General features: G+C 37.2%; 1 protein-coding gene across 1 annotated transcript in view; it reads right to left on the bottom strand.

Moving 5' to 3' along the window:
* Nucleotides 1–18,091, bottom strand: part of LOC118018639 (myopalladin) — an 86,691-nt gene extending 68,600 nt beyond the window's left edge. The window contains exons 1-2 of the mRNA XM_035017357.1: nt 17,819–18,091; nt 5,537–6,424 (exon numbers count right to left, since the gene is read on the bottom strand). Of these exons, the coding sequence (XP_034873248.1) occupies nt 5,537–6,423 (887 nt within the window). The 5' untranslated portion in view covers nt 6,424; nt 17,819–18,091. The remainder of the gene's footprint in view (nt 1–5,536; nt 6,425–17,818) is intronic.
* Nucleotides 18,092–24,219: the final 6,128 nt, after the last annotated feature.

Here is a 24,219-nt window from a genome sequence, read left to right as displayed (position 1 = left end):
ACTTGCCTCAAAGAACCACCTATGAGGGTGAGGTGACTCCAACAGAGAGAGTGTGAGGGTGTACTGTTGGAGTAAGAACTGAGGAACAGGTACTAAAATGTTACCTGGAGATTGCAACATCTGGGTCAAGGAACAGAGTGTGGGGAAGGTCCCTCCCACTGAGGAAGTCTCTGAAGAAATTGCAAAAATTCTCAGCACAGAGGCAAACAGCAGTTTGTTAAAACACTGATGTTTGGGGCTCACTTTTAGAGATCCTGATTCAGCAGGTATAAGGTGGAACCTGCAAATCTACATATTCACCAAGGTCCAAGATGATGCTGACCAGCTGGTCCAGGAACCCACTTTGAGTAGCGGGTTCTAGGAGACTCTCAAAATGTAGCCTCTGCCCCGTCTCTGGACTTATCTCAAACCGTTTCCTCCTCACTCTATGTTCTGGTGACACCAGTTCCTTCAGTTTCTTAAAGTCAACAATGGTCTTGCAGGCTTAAGAGCTTCGAATTTGCTGTTCCCTCACCCTGAGACACTTTTCCTCAAGCCCCACTTTGCTGGGCTCTTTTATTTCTCAGCTTAAATACCACTTTTTTTTTTTAAAGATTTTATTTATTTATTTGTCAGAGAGACAGAACACAAGCAGGGGGAGAGGCAGGCAGAGGGAGACGCAGGCTCCCCGCCGAGCAAGGAGCCCGATGTGGGACTCGATCCCAGGACCCTGGGATCATGACCTGAGCCGAAGGCAGCCGCTTAACCGACTGAGCCACCCAGGCGTCCCTTAAATACCACTTTTTAAGAAAACCTTCCTCAGCCTACCTATAAGGTTTGGTGCCTTCACTCTATGCACCCTTCTTTATCACATTTACCACAATTGTAATTACATAATAATTTGGGGAATTTTTGTTTGTTGTCTGTGTTCCTTACTAGATCCTAAGCTCCACGAAGGCAGGGAATTTTTCTTGTTTTTGCTGTTTTAATCTTAGTGCTTATAACAATACGTGGCACATAGTAGGCATTTGTTATTGGTTGGATAAATGAATGAATGAAGGCATCTAAATTTTCCCAAAAGTTGGAAGAAAAAGCCCCTAAAGATATTTCAAAATATTTGTATAATATTTTAGACTATGTATCATAATACAATTGTTTATAATATTTTTATAATTCCCCCGTGTCATTTAAAATATCCTTTGTCTTTGTAACGAATTTATTTCCTGAGTATGTCACTTGCAGGCTAATGTCCAGAAGTAACAATAGCAAAACTAAGCGGCCAAAGCAGGCGTTGATGCCTATAAAGGGTAAATTTGTGCCTCTTCAGAAGGTTGTGTACAAGCAAACATACTTGGTGTGACCCAGCTGTACATTCCTGGGAAAAGAATTTGAAGTCAGGATACAAAAAGGGATCACGGCCATTTGCTGTGAATTCCTACAGACACTTTTATCTGTGGGTAATGCATGAATGTATTTCATTTTCTAAGGCACCTCCTCCAATGAAGCTATGTCCAAGATTAACAAGCTCTTCCAAAACGCTACCTTCAGTGATGGAGGATCTCCCCTCTACAAAACAAAGCAATTTCTGCCCAATTAATTTGGAAATCAACAAATACACCAAAAATGATTTTTCAGTTTGCTAAACCAGAGTTACAAGAGCATGGATAACATACTGATTACACAGAGGGGTACCCAGAGACAAGGTTAGACCTCACTTGCCAGGTACGCTTATTACATTTTCTTGCAAAAATAGTGAAAGGATACTTTTCTTATTGACTGCCATGTTTCTATGTGGCAAACCAAAATGTCTCATTATTATTTTAATGCATTTTTAAGGTATTCTCTGGGTCAAAATCTGTGCTTCTGGATTCTGTGGAGATGCCTTAGGAGTTTTGGGCTTCTTCCACCCCAATGCTCTTCAATCTCAAAACCTCTAATTTTATCCTTAAAACTGTGTGTGTGTGTGTTTGTGTGTGTAACTTCATAACATGTAACAGATTCATTGCTGGAGAAAACTGGGAGGAGTAGTTACTGCTAAAAGAAGGTTGGAAAACACTACACCAGTCTGGAACTAGTAGAAGTTAGTTCCAAGTGTTACCTGTTTATATATAGTCCCTTTGTAATTACAGAGATATTGTGTCCAGATTTCCCAGTGTCCAGGTCATTCCTTGGAATGTCTCCAGTGCCACTACCCTCTCATTTGACCTTCAGTCCTGCATTTCCAACTGCCTATTGGATATTGTCCCTCGGTCTCCTCAGACTCAAATCATCAACCTCCGCCATATGTCAGCCACATCTTCCATTTTCTTAGTCCTTGCCAGTGACCCCGATATTCTCTCAGGTACCCAGCTTCAAACATGTGGACTAACATTTTTTACTCATCCTTCCTATCCAGTCAGCCACCAAGTTTGGCTTGATTTCTTTTCTTCTAAATCTTGCTCACTCACAACTTCTCTCTGCTTTCCCACTGCCCCCATTCAAATCCGATCAGAACATCTGATGCCTGGGATATCTTCCACAGCTTCCTAAGCAGCTTACTTGCTTCATTCTTTTCAAGTCTAACTCATCCTTCCAGACTAATTCTACTTAAGTGCTCCCTTTCATCTTGGTACTTCCCTATACGCAACCTTATAAATGGTTTCCAGATCGTTTTGCAACCAAATCTGAACTATTCTGTTTTGCTTTCAAGGCTCTGCAAAATCATCTGGCTCTACTGTCTTTTCAGGTTAGGTCAGTCTCCTCCCTGTCATATAAAAATATTACTCTTCCAGCGTCTGTGCCTTTATATGAATGTGTTAAATTGACCTGGCCTAAAAGGACCCATCCATCTGTATATTTCTTCAATGTTTTCGCTCGTCTTTGCTCACTTGTTACCCCATGTCCTTCACATAGCCAAGTACTTGCGGTTCCTTGAAAACACTTGTCTTTAGACCTATGCACTTGCTTCCTTCTCCACCCTTGGTCTCTTCAAACTAAAGTCACCTCCTTTGTGAATGCTTCCTTTCTCCAGCACTTGAGGCAAAATAATCACATCTTCCTTTGAGCCGCTGTTGTGTTCTATACATACTTCTGTTATAGCCCTTATCATACAATGTCACAACATTTTGATTACATGCCTGCTTGATTGCTCTTTTAGATTGTGAGCTACCCTCTCAGAATAATTTTGGACTTGGTTTCAAAACAAGGTCTTTGACCTCCAATAGCTCACAGTTGTTTTGTATTCCCAGTGAGTCACTTTCGTAATTCAATAGGTATTTGTTGAATGAATGAATGAATGAATGAATAAATGAGTAGATTTCTTCCTAAATCCTCTCACTCCTTCTCACCCTACATGTCTGAAGCCTTCTTTGATCTTTCTAGTCCTCCATCCCTTCTCTGAAGACTGAAGAGTTCTTATGGCTTTGTACTATACAAATTTGGATGATTCCTTTAACTGAATCACAAGCTCCTTGAGGGCAGGGACATGTCTTATATTGTCTCTGTCATTGCAATAATCAAAGTGCAGAGCACATAGTAAAAATATATTTGCTGTCCAGTTAATTAGAGTTATGTAAACTCTGGGCTTAGGACAATAATGACAGCTAATAAAAAATTCTAAACTTTTTGTAATATAATTGCTGCCATAAATTAAGTACTAATTCATTCAGAAAATATTTAGTGAATACCTAAGAATTTCCTGGCACCAAACCAGTGGTAGGAAAACAGGCATGAATTCTATCAGGGAAGAAATTCTTCCAGGTAAAATTAGTATTGTTACATAGAAGCTGTTTACATTTTTTCTCACCTTAAAATTTGTAAATTTGTATTTGGTTGATTAAGTAGTTTTTGAGTGACCATTAGATTACTTTTTTGGGGGGGATGGGTATCTTATAATTCTTCCTGGCGAATTTTTCTCACGGGAACACTGAATTCTTTTTTTGTATCTGAGATTGTCACAGTCAAGAAATGGGGAGAATCAGTCCTGAATGATCTGGTCTAGTTTTTGTGGTTTTTGGGGGTCCATTCTATGTTCAGAAATTAGTGGGTTGGACAAGACTAATCTAAGTAAGTTGTGTGTGTACTATAACTTGAGTACTCACCAGCTTACCTAGACTGACCAGATGTCACTGAGTGATTTCCATCATGGTGCTGTGATGATATCTCACCAGCATTACCAACCAGACTCCTAGTGAGTGTCATCAGGCATGCTTAGAATAGAAGGGTAGATACTGCCCTGTGTCATACAGTTTCAACCCTTTGTTATATCTTAGGCCAAATGACTCACTCCTGATTTAAACTGAAGTTGAGTTTCTTGTTTTCCTGCTTCTTTATGCATTGGTTTACTTAACATTTCTTAATGACTACCATGGGCCCGAAAGATACAAAGCAGATACGAAGGTGTTCAAGATACAAAGGAAAACCCTTGTCCTCAAGAAGCTCATCTGGATAACTGGATAGTAGTGTATATGCCATTGTAGAAATAAAATTATGTTACCTTTGAAAAGCAAAATTCAATATATGAATATGTCTTTGGGCTAGAATCTCTTGAATCAATAGGCAAATATAAATAGAACTATTATTATTAATACTATTACTGTCCTATAATATGAATACTATGTGAGAAAAAGACAACCTTATTCTTTCTTTAGTCTATTAGTCTTTATTCTATCATTTGGCTTTCTTCAAAATTGAAAAAATACCTCAGGTATTCATTGAATATAGGTCCTAAATACTTTCTTGTTTTAAGCTTCAGGCTGTAGACCTGTGCTGTCCAATACCTCAGTCACTGGCCACATGTGGTATTGGGCACCTGAAATGTGGCTGGTGCAACCTAGGACTTAAATTTCAAATTATATTTAATTTTAATTAATTTAAATTTAAAAACTGATAATTCCGCTATTATGAAATTTTGAAGTATGTTTGGAGCAACTTGAGTATGTTAAGCTACTTTTTCAACTGTAAATGTTATGAAATAGAAATGCAGATTAAATATTTCCTAGGAAAATTTAGCAGTCAAATTGAGATGTGCTGTTATAAGTGTAGAATTCACGCTGGATATCTTATTAATAATTTTTATATTGATTACCTGTTGAAATGATAATATTTTAATATATGGATAAAATAATACATATTTTAAAAGTTTATTTCACCCAGTTCTTTTTACTTTTTGAAAATGTGACTACTTGAAAAATTTCAATTGCGTACTGTGGCTAATATTATATTTCTATTGGAGAGTGCTACGTTAGACTCTGACTTTTTCTCAAGAGGAGTATATAATTTTTTTTTAAAGATTTTATTTATTTATTTATTAGAGAGCGAGCGAGAGAGAAACAGCATGAGAGAGGAGAGGGTCAGAGGGAGAAGCAGGCTCCCTGCTGAGCCAGGAGCCCGATGCGGGACTCGATCCCGGGACTCCGGGATCATGACCTGAGCTGAAGGCAGTCACTTAACCAACTGAGCCACCCAGGCGCCCCTGGAGTATATAATTTCTGAAACCACACACTTAAAAGACAAACTTAGGAGGATCAGGGTAAATGGAAAGCAATTACCACACGTTACTAATGGGATATTTTTTTACCTTACTTGAGGTGGTGGAATTCCTACCACTATGCAATCCAACTGTACTCTGGTTCCTTCTGGAACTTCTCTGCTCCGTAACTTTTGAGTGAACCGAGGAGGTTGCCCCAGAGGTTCTTCATAGTACAAAGATGAAGGTGAAGACTCGGGGGTGGTGTCTCCACCCGCAGCCTGCTCAGCTTCGCGCCTCTTAGCTTCCTGCCTTTCAAGGGCGTGATTCACTTCATTATCCCTAGTATCTGCAGGGATAGGGATGGGAACAGAAGATCTTTCTCTTCTTTCTGAGATATCTGACAAACTGGAGCTATTTTCCTGCATAAGTTTGTTTTGAGATTCCAATTTACTCTTGTGGTTTTTGCAGGCACGAGGTCTAATCCTTTTGGAGCTATGGGCTTTGAAAAGGGAGGACAGCTCTTCAATGAAATCGGCAGCCTTATTTAAGAATACTTTTTTGGACTGGGTTTCAGAACTATACTGTGGCCTTTTTGCCTCCTGGGGGCTCTCTTCAGAGCTGGTAGGACCTTGAGAGTTATCCTGACAGAAGTTGGGGTCAAAACTTGATTTAGGTGAGTGTTTCATTTGATCAGATGAAAGATGTTTTCTAGCTTGAGCTTCATCTGCTTTCTCCAAAGGGTCGTGATTGATGGCCAATCTTGCCAGATTGACACTTTCATCTAATTCTTCTTGGCTCAAGAAGGCTGAGAGATCTGGAAGGTCATCTTGACCTCCTCCTTCAGCAGCTCCAGAAGGATTGCCAAAATGGAAAGGGTTGGAGGAAGGTTCTGCTCGACTCCTCTCATTGTTTCCCCGATGTCTAGTTTCTGCTAAATAACTCTCTCTTAGAAGTTGAGATATGGAAGTAGAAGCTTCTAGGCTGTCGTCTTGCATGCTGTCAGAAAATAATAATAACAAAAAGTTGGGTCATTTCTAAAGAATAACAGATCTATAAGCATGATGGATTTTTTTTTAAAAGATTTTATTTATTTATTTGACAGAGAGATAGAGAGAGAGCACAAGTAGGCAGAGTGGCAGGCAGAGGGAGAGGGAGAAGCAGGCTCTCCGCTGAGCAGGGAGCCGGACGTGGGGCTCGATCCCAGGACCCCAGGATCATGATCTGAGCAGAAGGCAGCCGCTTAATCAACTGAGCCACCCAGGCGCCCCTAAGCATGATGGATTTTTAAGAACTTAAAGTTTGAAATTAAAAAATTGCCTAATTTTGATACTTCTACAAAATTTACATTAAAGACTTAGAGATTAACCTTAAATTGTAAAATGAAGAGGAACTGAATGAGATTGCCCTGAGATATAAAATAAAAACATGGGTGATAACCACTCTATTAAGCTCTTTAATACAACAAATTCAATTGTGAAAGCTATGATGTAGCTATAGTGATATTAAATACAACTTCTAAGCATAATTTTGATAATATCTATAAAGGGCTTTTAGTTATAAAGACCTTTCATACACAGAGATTTGTTGTCCATACTCTCCCCTTTACCTTGAATGCAATAAAATATAGAAATTAAAAGATACTGACAACAGCAGTTTTTCATTTCATTCATAAAAAGCCCTACATAAACTGACATTATCTCCTATGGTTTCAAGACTTTTTCATTCAGCTTCACCCACACCGGTTTCTTATTATTCCTGAAATATTCTAAAGTCACATCTGAAATGCCTCAGAACATTTGCACTTGCTATTGCCTGTACCTGGAATGCTCTTTCTGACAATGCTATGTGACTCACTTCTCACTTCCTTCAATTATCCGTCCATCTATTCTCTCCTCAGTGGTTCCTTCTTTATGACCCAACATAAGATGGCAATCCCCTTCCAGCCTATCCTTTTTACTCAGTTTGGTTTTCTCAGTACCACTTATCTCCATGAGAAATATCTGGCACGCACATTTTTAGCAGCTTGTCATTTTCCTCCCACTAAAATGTAACTTTTACCAATGCAAAGACTTAGATCCCAATAAATAACTGTTAAACTAATGAATAAACTCTTCTTTGAATTGGAAAAGAAGATACAACATAATCTCATTTAGTTACTGAAAACATCAATTTGATCTAGTTCATGAAAATAAATAATGCTTTTGGTTTTCGACTAGAGACAAGTTGTTTAAATTCATTATTGTTTACAGATTCAATCTGCTCTTGAAAAGTGTAATGATTTAGCCTTTTCAGATAAAGGTATAATTAATTTAATTTCTACGAAGATATGAGTTAGAGCCTAGATTTTTAAAAATCTCTTATATTAACATTGGTGAAGAGGGGATATAGGAGACAGGGAAATGAGGTTCAAGACAGGACACCCCTAAACTGTATTTCACTGTATACCCTTTCCTGACTTTTGAGTGTCAATTATATGAGGATATTACTGATTCAAAAAATAAATAATTTTTTAAAATATTAAGAAAATACTACAGTAACTTTAGTTAAAAGCCCCCCTGAAGTAGAGAGTTTGGTAATACAAAGCAACTTTATATTATTAACATTTTATCATTTATTTAGTCACACATTTACTAGAGGGATGGCAAACTCGTGACCTGTAGGCTGTTACTTCTCTCTTTCCTTAAAAGATACAGCTAACAGAGTACAGTGTTCTTCCCGTAGGATCTTGAGTTTCTTAACACTCTACTCCTTCAGTCACCACCAATCAATCAGAGATGGTAATAGAGATGAAGACCGTTTGTGATTCTTGGCTACTACCTGCTAGGCCTTGTGCTGGGAAGATGGAGAGGAAAGTAATCTAAATCTTTTTAGGCTACACATAATTCTTTTTTTTTTTTTTTAATTTTATTTATTTGCCAGAGAGAGAGAGCGAGAGAGTACAAGCAGGGGGGACTGCAGGCAGAGGGAGAAGCAGGCTGATACGGGGCTCGATCCTAGGACCCTGGGACCATGACCTGAGCCGAAGGCAGACGCTTAACCGACTGAGCCACCCAGGCATCCCTAGGCTTTATGATTCTTTTTTTTTTTTTTTAAGATTTTATTATTATTATTTATTTATTTATTTATTTGAGACAGAGAGAACGAGAGAGAGAGAGAGAGCACATGAGAGGGGGGAGGGTCAGAGGCAGAAGCAGGCTCCCTGCCAAGCAGGGAGCTCGATGTGGGACTCTATCCTGGGACTCCAGGATCATGACCTGAGCCGAAGGCAGTCGCTTAACCAACTGAGCCACCCAGGCGCCCCAGGCTTTACGATTCTACAACAAAACTTGTTTCAGTTCATTCCTTTCCTTTCCCTTATATTACAGCCTTACTTACATCACGAAGAAGGCTTCCTAGGAACTGCTCTAACTCTAGAGCTTTTAGAGTGCTCTCCAAAACTAATGTCTAACTTGGCAAAGTAAGCAGTCACCTTGAGAGGACAATTAGAGACAGCTGAACGGATCACCTACAGCCAAATATTTTTCCACATGCTTGTTACAGCCTGAAATTGCCACTACTGGAGTCATTTGTTTGGGTGAAGTCTATTGTGCCTTAAAGATGAATTAAAAATGCACAGAGGTTGGATGAGTGCAAAGATTTATCTACAAAGATATTCATTACAGTATAGATGATAGTATTAAAAAATTGGAACCATGTTCAATAAGAAGTTAGTTAATTGAATTATAATATACTCATTAAATAGAGCTATCCAGCTATTTTAAATTTGGTAGCACCGTAGATGATACACAAAATGGTATATGAAAATATAATTGATACATCAATTGAAAATTTGTCTCATGTGTGCATTAACTATATAGAAGAAGAGTTAAAGATATGTACAATAAGGTGCAAAATGCTATTTTAAAATGTAATTAATAGGGGCGCCTGGGTGGCTCAGTCGTTAAGCGTCTGCCTTCGGCTCAGGTCATGATCCCAGGGTCCTGGGATCGAGCCCCGCATCGGGCTCCCTGCTCCACGGGAAGCCTGCTTCTCTCTCTCCCTCTCCCCCTGCTTGTGTTCCCTCTTTCGCTGTGTCTCTCTCTGTCAAATAAATAAATAAAAATCTTAAAAAAATATATATATATATTAAAATGTAATTAATATACTGATGAAAAATCCTTCTCATTTATAAATCAACTATTTCATTACCCTCATTTGAATTTCTGCATATACAGTTGACCCTTGCACAATGCGAGGTTAGGAGCGCCAACCTTTGCACAGTCAGAAACCCATGTATAACTTTTGATTCTTCCCAAACATAACTACTAATAGCCTACTATTGACCAGAATCCTTGCCAATAGCATAAACAATTAAAACATATTTTATATGTTATATGTATTATATACCACATTCTCACAATAAAGTAAGCTAGAAAAAAGAAAATGTTTTAGGAAAATCTTAAGGAAGAGAAAATGCATTTACAGCACTGTACTGTATTTTTTAAAAAATCTAAAATAATCAATGTATAAGTGGACCCACACACAGTTCAAACCCATGTTGTTCAAGGGCCAACTGTATTTAAATGTAAGGGGAAAAATTAAGTAATTTATAAATCAGAATAGTCTTCTATTTGTTGAACACTACTGCATATTGTGTTTTTTTTATTTTTTTATTTTTTTTTATTTTTTATTTTTTTTCATATTGTGTTTTAATGTAACTTCGTCTCTAACTCTGTATTCGAAGATGGCTTTAATCTCGAGCCAACATGGAATGAGCATAATTGGCCTTGGGATCAGATTGGTTTTCAAATTCTGGTTTCATGAACTCTCAGCAGTTGTGTGACTTTGAGGAAATTACTTACTTCTCTGAGCTTTGGATTCCTCATCTGTAAAACATGGATAATACCTAATCTCTACGAGAGTGACGATTAATAACATCATGAATGCAAAGTCCTTAAAACAGGGCCAGCCCCTGTAATGGACATTCAAATGATGTTAGTAAAAAACAATATTTAGGTGGCTCAGTCGGTTAAGTGTCTGCCTTTGGCTTGAGTCTTGATCTCCGGGTTCTGGGATGGAGCCCCACATTGGGCTCCCTGCTCAGTGGGGAGTCTGCTTCTCTCTCTCTCTCTCTCAAATAAATAAATAAAGTCTTTAAAAAAAAAAAACAATATTTAGGTAAAGGTGATGTTAACGTTGAAAAACTTTTAAGAACTTTATATTTATGATGGAAGTAGGTAAGAAAATACTCATAAAAAGTAATCACTGCTCTCTGTAACCATTTTTTTCTTTTTTAAGAAAAGAAGCCAGGCGCCTGGGTGGCTCAGTCGGTTAAGCGTCTGCTTTCGGCTCAGGTCATGATCCCGGAGTCCTGGGATCGAGCCCCACATCGGGCTCCCTGCTCAGTGGGGAGTCTGCTTCTCCCTCTCCCTCTGCCTGCCGCTCTGCCTACTTGTGCTCTCTATCTCTCTGTCAAATAAATAAATAAAATCTTTAAAAAAAAAAAAAGAAAAGCCAATTGAGGTGCAAATGTGTGCTTGTCTGATGCTTATGGTTATAAGAAATTATTATGATAACAAAACTTTCGAGTATTCAAAATAAAGAATTGCTTTAATGTTTGAATTTAATTAATGTTTAATTAATTTATTTAATGTTCTTTAATGTAGTGTTTATTACCTAAAAATTTGGAGTTAGATAGATGTGGTTCAGATCCCAGTTCTGACACTTTCTGGCTGTATAAACTCAACAAAGTCACTTTTAACCTCTATAAGGCTCAGCTTACATGTCTACAAAACAGGAATAATAACACCAGCCATCTCATCGATTGAAGTGATGATTAAATGGGCTTGGCATTTAGTAAATGTTCAGTAAATGGTAGTTGCTGCTATTATTATTATTATTATTATTATTATTATTATTATTACATAACAACTCTAGTGACATACCAAGTGGTTGATCCTAGGACAAAGTTTGAAGAGCAGCTGAGCTGCAGATTTGCAGTTAATTCAGCACCACCCATACTCTGTTGAAATACATGTAGTCTCATGAATGAACTGTGTTGCCTGCAGATTTTTGTATATATTTTCTTTGTTAGGTGGCTGCCTGTCCCCACCTCCCTTCACTACCTTACTGGGCCAAGTTCTACATGGTCTTCAGTTCTTAGCTGAGACATCGCCGTGGGATTTCTTCTTTGTTCTGGGTTGGGTACCTCTGCAATATGCTCACAAAGCACTCTGTTCTTACCTCCAAACACAGCAATTATCACAACATAGTAAATTGGCCTATTTACTCTTTGGTCTACCTCACTTTGTGTTTGTACAGCACCATCTCTGTGCACACAAAGTGCATAGAAGGGGATCAATAAATATCTGTTGAATTCTTTTGTTCATTAGAATTTCCTGCTAAATCTGTTGTTGTTTATCTTTTATTTTAAGTGCAGGATAAAATAAGACAGATAAATAGAAATCATATTTACAAAGAAAATGTACAGAGAAAAGAAAAATATAAACTGGTAAAAGCAATAATAACTTCAAGGTGACTTTCAAATGAGAATTTATTTATGGTGGGTAAAATAACTGGAATTATGCTTTTCTTTCATACCAGAAGTATCAAAGAACATCTGATTATAATCAGAAACCTGGGTTTGAATCCCAGCTCCAACACTAAAAAACTGTGTTATCTTGAGCAAGTCATTTAATGATTCTGAATCTCAATTATTCTCATCTTTCCAATGGCATAGAAACAATTACATTTCAGGAGATTCTCAGATGCAAATGCACGTATAAATTGTTAAGCTGATGAATATTACTTATAATAGGAAATAAGAAAATGTAGCATTTTCTCTTTCAGGCATTAATGTAAAAACTATCTGTTATAAAATTTGTACTTTTAAAAAGCCCAAATGCTATTATGGATAATGTAGCTTTCATTTATTCATCCAATAAATATCTATTGAGCATCTACTATGTGCCAGGCACCATTCTAAGCCCTATGGATTCAGCAGTGAACAAATGACAAAGTCCCTAACCTTATGGAGTCGACATTCTAGTGGAGAAGACATAAGTTAAGAAGAAAAATAAATAGGGTGCCTGGGTGGCTCAGTTGGTTAAGCGACTGCCTTCGGCTCAGGTCATGATCCTGGAGACCGGGGATTGAGTCCTGCATTGGGCTCCCTGCTCGGCAGGGAGTCTGCTTTTCCCTCTGACCCTCCCCCCCTCAGGCTCTCTCTCTCATTCTCTCTCTCTCAAATAAATAAATAAAATCTTTAAAAAAAAAAAGAAGAAAAATAAATAAGGCAAGGGAATAGGGAATGAAGGGGAAGAGAGGAAGGTATGCTATTTCAGCTAAGAGATCAGGCATAGCTTCTAATGTAGTAGAGAGGTTAGTGGTGTGATCATCTGGGGGTGGAGGGGTGGGGAGAATGTTCCTAAGTAGGAAAAAAGTAAGTGTTAAGGCAGAGGTGAATGTTTGCTGTGTTCAAGTCAAGCCCATTGTGCCAGGAAGTGAATGAAAAAGAAGAGTAGAAGAAAAAGAAGTCAGAAAAGTACAAAGTTAGATCATGTGAGGCCTTGCAGATCATGGGAAGGACTTTGAATCTTATTACATGTGTAAATGGGGAAGCATTTTAAAGTTTTGAGAAGCAGATGGCATAGATTTGAAAACACTTAATCATGGCTGCTATGCAAAGAATCAAGTTGAAGGGAGCAAGTGTGGAAACAAGCAGATCAGTTAGGAGCCTTGCCATATGCTATGTAAGAGATGATGGTGGTTAGATCAATGAATGGTACCAGTGGGACATGGTGAGAAATGATCAGATTTGAGGTATTTTTTAAAAGTAGAGGCAGTATAATTTGTTAGTTGACTGAAGAGAAAGAGCAGAGTCAAGGGTGACTCTAATATTGAGGGCCTAAGCAACTAGGTGAGTGGTAGAATCATTTCTTTGGATGAGCAGGTTTCAGGAAAGGAAATTAAGAATTATCTTAGACATTTCATCTGAGATGTTCAGAGTGACACTGGACTTGTTTCCTTCTTTCTGCTTCTTACAAAATTGAAACAGATTTAGTGCCACTTTCAAAATAAGAATGAGTAATTGTCTGAAAATAGATCATGGATAAGGTGAAATTGTCCTAGGTTAGAAATGAAACAATGCGGCATCAATAATCAAGACAGACTTTAGTAAATAATTTAAACTAATTTGGTGACATAGAGGGCTTATTGAATGTTCTTTACTTTACTTTGCTAAATAGCTCTATTTTTTTCCCCTGGGATTTCTCCTGACGAGGGGATTTGCCCTGAGAACTTGCTGAAAATTAAAGGTCTGGTTCATAATAACAAAACTGTTGATGTTGATACCTTTGGGCATATTTCTCAACTCATGTTAACTGGGCACTACCTTTTTTGTAGGCTCTAAGAAGACCTTGTTGGAAATATCATGTGGTATACATCTACCTTTGGGTTATAATACGAATATTTAAACTGGGGCATTGACCAGAGAATTAGCAAAACCTAATATGAAGTAACTTGGACTCATGTAAACACTGAAGTTTTCTGGCTATGAAGTATCATTAGATATCTAAATGAAAAAACAAATCTGGTTTCTAGGTAGACACAAAAAAATAGCTTAATATTTAATAATTACTCATGTAGAGAGCTGGAATGGGACAAGATAAGACATCTTTAAGTAACTTACCTCTAACCTGAGGATGAGCAAACTCCCCTGCTTACTTCATAGTTTTGTTTGTGAAATTTGTTTAAAAATGTACTTTAAAAATGCAAATTGAAGGTAATGATTTTCTGCTGATGTGTAATTATTATACCTAGAATGTTTTTAGGGGAAGAATCTTCAACAAAATTAGGCTTTGCTTCCCTCTCTTTAATGCTGGTATTGACCCATTTGTCTTGCCTTCCCTGTCCTATGATGTCCCACACAATAGAAGTATCTAATTCAGTTCTTTCAGAGAAACTTGCTGGGCCAAGAACCAAATCCCATTACATAGGAACTAGTCCTGGAGAGTTGGGTACAGATCATCTTTTAAAAATTTGGCTGCAGGGGCTCCTGGGTGGCTCAGTTGATTAAGCATCTGCCTTTGGTTCAGGTCATGATCCCAGGACCCTGGGATCCAGCCCCACGTTGGGCTCCTTGCTCAGCAGGGAGGCCTGCTTCTCCCTCTGCCCGCTGCTTCCCCTGTTTGTGCTCTCTTTCTCTCTCTCTGTCAAATAAATAAATAAAAATCTTTAAGAAAAAAATAAAGGTGCATTAATTAAAAAAAAGTTGGCTGCAGAGGGGATGCGCTTTGAAGTAAATCCTTCTTCATTGTTATAGTTTTCATCCATTACTATTACAGGGATCACCCCCATCTTAGTTTTATTTCTAGTCTACTTTTGGTGTGAGTGACATTAGTAATTTAATAAGTTAGTATATGTTGCATTATCAGAATAAGGACATGAAATATATGGAAATAAGTCAGTAGCAATATGGAAATAGTGTAAGGTCTAGTCTCTTAATTCCTCTTTCAGTTTGAAAGAGGAAAAACAGCAGATAAAAACAAATAGAGACAAATGCATACATTAGAAGAGAATGTGGAACTAAAGAGGCAGAGCAGAGCTAATACATAGGAGAAACAGTGGGAATCTGTTTAATTAGGGACATTCCTTAAAGGGCAGGAGTTAAAGGAAGGAAAAGGTTTTTAGATAATAGGCCAAGGGTGAGTAAGCCATTCTCTTATTATTGTTTTAATTAATTGGTAAAGGTGGGAAGGTAGGAAAGAAAGTAAGGATTTAGTTTGAGTGGGAGAAAAGAGATTGGCTTCTATGAAACATACTTTCATACGTTTTTGAATACAGAACAGGATAAACACGTAGGAAAGTAAAGGATACTGAAGCCAGAGCCCAAAGTTAGTATTTAACCTTGACAGCAAAGAAATTGTGTAAAAGTAAACTCTACAACCTGTAGAAAGGCTAATGAAAGGCCAACAAGAAGACTTCAGGCATCTAGGATGTAAAAAGAGTTTGGTGGTAGTCATAAGAAATGAGGTTTTCTAGCACTCTCAAGATCTCACCGTTTGTGGTGAACTTAGCTCTTAAACAGGAAATCAAAAATGAGAAAACGTCGATCTCATTAACTCAAAGATTCATTTTAAATAAGAAAAATAAGAAAACAATAGAACATTTTCATCCCTCTTCAGCCTGTCAATTTTCTTTAGATGATGAAGGATTTGAAAAAGATAACTTCCCAAATTACATTGATATAACATGCTGGCTAGAGTGGGAGAGGAGCAAGTACCCCAAAGAGGCTCCAGATCTGAAGATCTAGTTTTAGTTCAAGTGCTTGGTGGGAAGGCTGTGCTGTGCCCCTCCTGGAGGGTGTAGAGCATTGTGACTCTGAGTGGAGGTCTATGCAACACACAGCCTGTGCAGAGCCTGTCAAGGTGACTCTGGTTATACATGAACTCTGAAACTCTGGTGACTGCAAGTAAATAGTCACATAAACATTTGTGCCCACCAAAAATGTATTTGCTGAAGATATGCTCTTAAATTTTTAAACAGGTTCTTCTGTCTGTACTTGGGTTGTTCCCTTTAAGCAAAAGTGCAATGCCCTAGCAGTTTTAAAAGCTCTTTGTCAAGTATGAAGCACCACAGAAATTTAAGAAAATACCCCATGGTGTTTGATTCTTCTATATCTCCTAAGAGAGGAAAAAAGTTAAGATAATTCTTTCATTTTCTGGGTCTTGTTAAAGGTAATGACACCAGGTGACAAGCAATGCCTTTGTCAAATCTCAGTGTCAATGAAGGAAACTACTGTAATTATTCTGGGGTTAGCAGCATCATTCGTCTTGTATTTTCAGGTTAGCAAGCTGAGTTCATTACTCCTATTACATATAAGGAAATAACTGTTGAAAAATTTAGCTGTCACTTTATTTCATTAAAGCCCCTTCACATTGAAACGTGATTTATCAGCTGTCCTGTTTCTTCCAAAATAAACCATCTCTATGAATTCCAAAACCCAGCTTGGATTAAAAACTCATTCAATTTTTGGTGTCCATGAATTGTGGTTCTGAGTCCATTCCACTGAATGGACTAAGCACACTGTAATAGGAACATATAATAGAGCCTGTATTCTAAATTACAGATCTATAGAACTGGGCTTTAACACATTAGTATGAGTTCCAATAGCATTAGCCATATTCTATAAGTGGGAATAGAGACAAACTTCCAGAATTTGGATAGTGTCCAGCTGTTTGTTTCATAGTCCATTATTACAAGATTCTGTAATGGCTATAATTTTGTCTACTGACAAAATAAGTATAATGTGCATATATTTCAAATTTCCTGGAATGGCCTTGATTTTAAATATTTTGTTTGTTGTCAAATCATGTGTCAGACAACATATCTTAATTTTTGTTTAAAAATATGTTTATTATAGCTTTAAGTATAGACATTCTCAATTTCCTAGAAAAGGATTATGGATTTTACGTGCACTTAAGAGTTATTATTAAGGAGAGACTGAAAAGTTGTGACAAATTCTTTATTGAGAATTCATTTCATTATTATCAATGTGAAAGTAATTGAACCGTAATTTTTTGAGAAAGAAAACGATTTGTTTCTTTCAAACTGACTGACTCTAGGATCTTTAACAAGTATGAGTAAAAATCTGTTGATAAAATAGTAAAATTTCTTAACACCACTGCTGTAATGTTTACTTTTGGGGAATGGAAATACAGATTAATCCATGTTCACTTTTTCTTTGCTTATATGGTTTTTAAAATATAATTCAAGATGTGCGTCTAATTACTGCTAATAGTGCAATGTACCAGGCCAAACACTTGCCACTGACTGTCAAGTGTCTTTCTGATGTAGTTGAAGAGAAGAGAGAGAGAGAAAGGAGAAAGAAAGAGCAATGTCCTTTGAGCAAGACTTTTTGCAGCTGTTGTGTGCATTAATCCAGGGAGCAGATCTCCCAACACTAAATATAGCAAGCATATCCTTTTACATGATAAAAAAAATTAAAATGAAAGTCTTTAACTACGGAGTCATATTATTTTAGATTTGATTTCCTTTAAAAAGGAAATCGGCATCGCACACATATTCTCTATACGAACACCATTATTTTAATAAGTGAATGTGTGGAAATACCAATGAGGTATGGAACATGTTACAACTTCCTCTGCTGAGGTATTTCTCCTTAGGACCCAAGGAGGCTGTGATCTCTGTGAGTCTCATCAATCCCCTCTGAAACCTTTACATGTAGAAAACTTCATTTTTTCGCAAACTTTTGTGTCCCATCATACATAATTAGGAAGCTATCCTAGGTTTCACTCTAAACAGCAATAACTAGGTCTCTGAAATATCCCTTTTCCCATTGTCAGTGCCCTGTTATCAAAACACACTTGAGAACTTAAATCTGGATATTACCTTTCTTTTTTTAGTTGACCCAGATGAGGATGTCCAACCCAGGCAATCCACTGCGATGACAATTATCCAAGGAGAACTTTTGAGATGAAAGCACAGGAGGAAAAGAAAATTCTTCACGCCCTTGGAAATCGAGAGTAGCCGTCCATAGAGAGTGAGGAGTTAACCTTAGTTTCAGTGAAGATGGCTGTAAGAAGCTGGACAACCTGTCACCACCGGAGCCAGAGCATTTGTCAGCTCACAGGTCCCAAGTTATTTTGAGCTGTATAAACCATGTGCCTGTGAAACATTCCACCTGATTGGACAGGAGAAAACTGAGCAAAGGGATTCCATAGCGGGACAGCACCTATGGGCAGTGGGGGTCAATCAGTTTTCCTACCTATAGAATTTCACTTCTAGCTAGAGGCCCAAGTTGTTTATTGATTTATGTTTGGAATTAATACTAAATTCAGACACCATGTTCCATCTGTCAAAGAAAATGGCATTATTTTTGAAATACATCAGAATTCTTAATTTTTAGGAACTTTAATTTTAATGGAAAATTTATTATCATTTAATCACTGATACATTTTAGGAAATTTGGCTGTGAAAAGCCACATGAAGCTGAGGCCTAACATTTTAAAAGTGGAGAGTTTTGGAACCGTTCATCCAAAGGCTAAGCAAAAGCGGAGAAGATAACTAACATTAAAAGTTGTTAATTAGAGATCACAAAAACAAACAAACAAACAAAAAATGGAGAGGAAAAAACCATCAGCCTGAGAGTAAACCCAGTAACGAATTAGTTTGAACAAACTGCATCAGAAGAAAACCAATCAGATACTGTTTAAAAGTCAAAATGACTATATAACATAATAGATTACAACTCCTATTCTTGTATTAGTATCTGGAATAACATTTTTGTGTATTATTTGAAAAAGTCTATGCCAGATGTCTTCTTTCACAAACATTACCAATCAATAAAAAAGAATGCTTAACCAAACCATCATCTGCTCAAAAACCTTCTTTGTCAAAGTATAGGTTCTTTGATATTAATTTCATACATTTTCAGAATAGAAATTTGGGGAAAAAGAAGTTAACTCCATTGCTTGGTACAGATTAAGTGTGCTGTAATGTCATTAATCTTGGCAGAAGCCTGCGTTTTGAAAATTCAGGTAAATGTCATTGATTATTTTTTAGAAGGATCATTCTTAGATTTGGATAGCATGAAATACATTGGCTTATAGCTGGCTTCTTAATTAAATCACTCAACGGTTTGTAGGAATTCTTCTCATTCATTCATTCATTCAATAAATATTTACCAAATGCCTACTATGTACCAGGTACTGGGTATAAAGCAGTGTACAAAATATACCAAAATTCTTAACCTTATGGAATTTACTAAGAGCTCTTTTTACCTTTTTTAGGCATCTTGAGACTCCCTATTGTATATTGAATAGATATAACATTTCTTTGTTTATTATGATCACATCAGAGGTTTCACTACTCCCTTCTTATGCAGCTTTGTATTTACACAGGCAAAGTGAAAAAAAAATTGAGGAAAACTTTTAAATAATCCAGGTTAAAATTACTATTACTGAGGAGGGAAAAAGGTACAAAAAGAACTGAATTATGTGGATAGTTTGTTTTTATTACCACGGTAGTCCAGATCTTCAATGACAGATTCCTTTGTTCTCTTACCTAATCCTGTGCTGATACTAACCTCAAGACTACTTATTTGTGTTTATACATTTTCTGTTTATGTGGATACTCCAACAATTTCTTTTTATTTAAAGATAAGATCTTGGAGCACCTAGGTGGCTCAGTCAGTTAAGCGTCCAACTCTTGATTTTGGCTCAGGTAATGATCTTGGGGTTGTGGAATCTAGCCCTGCACTGGGATCTGTGCTCAGCAGGGAGTCTGCTTAAGATTCTCTCTCCCCCTCTCCCTCTGCCCCTCCCACCAAACCTCTCTCTAAAATAAATAAATAAATCTTAAAAGGGAGAAGAAAGCCTTTCTCCCCTTTTCTAAATAAATAAATAAATAAATAATCTTCCCCAACTATCCCACTCAGATCTTGAGACCTAATCAATATAACTGCTGCTAGTTCTTCATTAGGGATGTGGGAAAGTGGAACTATTTCAGGTAAAAAGAGATGTGCTACAATTTGATTTTCCAAAGGGAAATGCATATACATGCTGTAAGTGAATACATTTCTACTTCCATACAAACTATGCCATGATAAAACAGTGTACAAAATTTTTTGAACACTGAAAAAAAGCTGGATGTAAATATTAAAATAAATAATATTCAGCAATTGTGGACATCTTGCTTTCAGTACATCAAACCTGGTATTCTAGATTCTGTTTTTTTAAATTAGTTTTTTCTCCCAAGTAACCCAGCCTCTATCCTGGGTATCATTGTAGTACTTATATAAACATTGTACCACACACCCACTAGTTTAGATTTTACCAGAGTTTATTGATACAGAGAATAATTTTTAAAACTTTAAAAAATATTCCAACATAGTTAAAAAGAAATTTCAGAAGTGACAAGTAAACACAAGGTTACATGTCTTAAGCCTTCCCCATAAAGTTGAGTGGCCCATCCAACACATGTGTTTATTGTGGTTTGAACATGATCCTGTGCTTGCCTTCAGCTGTTTTCTTAATTCAGTCACTCAGCTACAGAAACAATTTACTCACATTGGGATGATCCACAGGAATACTGAGGAACCTGGAAGATCTATGACAGAGGAAGTCTTCACTTGGAGGATAAGCATGCAAGAATTCTGCCCTAGTAGATTCATGTAAAATTTTGTATTTCCTATTTTTCCATATTGCTGTAGATTTTAATTTTTAAAAGAAATTGCGCACATATACCAAAGTTTCAGTAAGTTTTGCTTAAAGTTCACAGGTTTATATTCACTTACCCCCCTCTAGTAGCAGATGAGAAGAACAAAACCCCCTCTATATCTTATTTTTAAAGAACAGAGACATGTATGTATTTCCTAACCTTTGTTAATGAGAAAAATACACAGAAGAAAAGTTCTTGTCCATCCAAAATGATATATGTATGGTGGACTATAGAGTGTCTTATCCAAACCCCATGATACAATGTAATTGAGAAATACAATTAAATCCTTATGAAACTTCTTTTTCATCTAAACTGTATTGAAAATGCTTACCTAAAACTAAAACCAAAAACATTAAAAAAGGTCTAAGCCCAAAACCCATTTAGTTTCAAAAACTAAAAACATTTTTTTAAACTGTACACAGAACACCTATTTTTAAAACATTATCCTGAGAAGTAAATTTGTGGTTACCTGTGGGAGAAGCACCATTCCTATATCAATCAACCAGGATCATCCAAAGCCCAAATCTCACTGCCTAACTTGTGTCAGCCACAGAAGTATCATGAAGGAAATATGATACTACCCCGCCAGAGTAATGAAGGGTATTTACAGGGTTCCGTGGCAGATCCAGGGACAGTCATTTAGAACAGATTGCTCTTTCAGATCAACTTTAATAACTCAGTCTGCACGATGTTCTTAGCCTGGAGGGATGGTGGGGGTGGATAATGACAAAGATGACTAAGGAAAGACTTTTCTTGATCTTTCTTTAGATAAAAAGGATAATAAAGATGGAATTTTAAAGAATAAAGTAGAAGAATGGGCAAAATATCTATACACAGGATGCAGATGACATGTGTAAATACCTTTATTTGATATAAAATTAAGAATATGGTCAATACATTTATTAAAGTGAATATGGGAAAACAATGATTATAATACTCGATGTGTGTTCCTCTAATTTTAGGGTAATTAGATTAAAGCTTTACTACGTGGTTTTCATGAAGACACGATAGGTCTTTCTTCATTTTTAAAAAGATTTTTCATTTATTTACTTTTGCGCATGAGAGAGAGAGAGAGAGAGAGATAGAGAGCGTGAGCATGCACAAGCTGGGGTGAGGGGCAGAGGGAGAAGCAGGCTCCCCGCTGAGCATGGAGTCTGATGTGGGGCTCGATCCCAGGACCCTGGGATCATGACCTGAGCTGAAGGCAGATGCTTAACCGATTGAGCCACCGAGGCACCCAACACAATAGGACTTTCTTTACTTGTACTTTTGATATGGAGAACATATCAATGTTTACACTTTTTAGAAAGTATTATTCCAGGGCACCTGGGTGGCTCAGTTGGTTGAGCGGCTGCCTTCGGCTCAGGTCATGATCCTGGTCTCTGAAGTACGTATTGTTAGAATTCTACAGATGAGAACCTGAGGCTTAGAGGTTAAAATCTGCCCAAGGCCTCATAAGTGAGTGACTGAGCCAGGATTAAACATAAGGTTAACTCTAAGTCTGTGCTCATAACCACTGCAAATATTTAAATGTTCACATTTCTAAGGTATTTGCAAAAAAATTTAAGGATAAAAATGAACAAAAAACATACTCTCTTTTAGTGAGTATTTTAGAGGAATGCTATATAGAATTTTAAGTTTATAATTTTTCTGACTGAAACCAGCTCTGAGGTGTTTTGGATGACTAAACAAACAAAAAGAAGAGAAAATACAGAAGGAAAAAGGCAAATGTTTTCAGATACATTATCTTCAATATTTTAGCTGAGAATATGAATTGTTATGTACAATGAAACATTGGGTAGTGATTTTGAAAGGTAGGGCATTGGAAGACAGTCTGAATGCTTTGACAGACCTATTTTTTTTGTTTCTATTTATGATAGTCATTTTGCTGAGAAAATTTAAGAGCTTTGCTCTTTTGAAAGTAGATTTAAATGCTCTGGTATTACTTCTCAGCACATCAATATGGGTCAATAAATATTTTGCAAGTTAGGGATAGGAAAACAGCAGTTGAAATATTCTCTCTTAATAACGTCAGCACTGAATATATTAAATGCCAGTATGCTAGTCTCTGGGTGATTCCACTCAGATTCTATTTTTGGGTAGCACCAACATCTCAGAAAGCCAAAAACAAAGTTCAGTGTTCTTACCCATGACCCAGATAATCGCATTAACACTAATGATATGAAGGAAAGGAAATGGGAATTAACATTTCTTCCGAGTGAACTCTAAGCCAGGAGTAGCCTAAGTTATCTCTTATTTAATACTCAGATCAACTCTACAAGGTATTGTTACTTGCAAGTTACAAGGAGGAAACTGAGTCTTAAAGAAGTTTAGTTTTCCCAAAGTTACCCAACCAGTGAGCTGCACAGCTGGGTGAATTCAAATCTAGGCACTTTAGTTTAAAACAAATTCTCTTTTAAAGACAGATACCATATGATTTCACTCACCTGTGGAATTTAAGAAACAAAATGGATGAACACAGGAGAAAGGGAAAATAAAAGAGAGGGAAGCAAACCATAAGAGACTTTTTTTTAAGATTTATTTATTCTAGAGAGAAAGAGAGTGCACATGAGCAGGGGTGGGATAGGGGCAGGGGGAGGGGGAGAGAGAATCTCAAGCAGACTCCCCACTGAGCGGGGAGCCTGACACAGGCCTCGATCTCACAACCCTGAGATCATGACCTGAGCCTAAATCAAGAGTTGGATGCTTAACTGAGCTACCCAAGCGCCCCAAGAGACTCCTACCTATAGAGAACAAACTGAGGGTTGATGGAGGGAGGTGGGCGGGGGATGGGCTAAATGGGTGATAGGTAGAAAGGAGGGCACTTGTTGTAATGAACATTGGGTGTTATATGTAAGTGATGAATCACTGAATTCTACTCCTGAAACTGATATTACACTGTATGTTAACAAACTAGAACGTAAATAAAAATTTGAAGGAAAAAAATAAAACAAATTCTCTTTTTATTGGCCCCCACTGCCTTCTCATGAAGAGTAATTATGCAGGTTACTTCAAAAATCAGAAATCATCCAAAGGAGGAAATTCACCATCATCTTTATATGTATCAATGGGCAGAGGGTTGTTAAAGCTATGACTTTGATTTTGGGAATTTGACATTTCTTTAACAGAATCAAGAAAAGAACAGAAAAATAGCACGTGACTACATCTAGGGCTACTTTCTCAGAAAGATTCAGTAAAATTGGTTGACTGAAATAGCAAGCGCCAATACACATTTCTGAGCAGTGATCTTATTACATGAAATCTGTAATGAAATTAGCAAATGTTGAATGGAAGCAACTTGTTGGCAAGTAGGGAAGAGTACAGAGGAAGAGTTTTGAGAATATAAACTATGAAAAACTCAGAAGGAATTTGTATTTTACATCCCTAACCAAGTTTACATTTTTTTTAAAAGATTTTTTTAATTTATTTGGCAGAGAGAGACACAGCGAGAGCAGGAACACAAGCAGGGGGGGAGTGGGAGAGGGAGAAGCAGGCTTCCCGTGGAGCAGGGAGCCCAACGCAGGGCTAGATCCCAGGACTCTGGGATCATGACCTGAGCCGAAGGCAGATGC

Source organism: Mirounga leonina, unplaced genomic scaffold, assembly GCF_011800145.1.
Source record: "Mirounga leonina isolate KUSES-001 unplaced genomic scaffold, KU_Mleo_1.0 Mir_107, whole genome shotgun sequence".
Taxonomy (NCBI): Eukaryota; Metazoa; Chordata; class Mammalia; order Carnivora; family Phocidae; genus Mirounga; species Mirounga leonina.
Note: the sequence above shows the minus strand (reverse complement) of the source record. Positions and strands in the feature narration are given on the sequence as shown.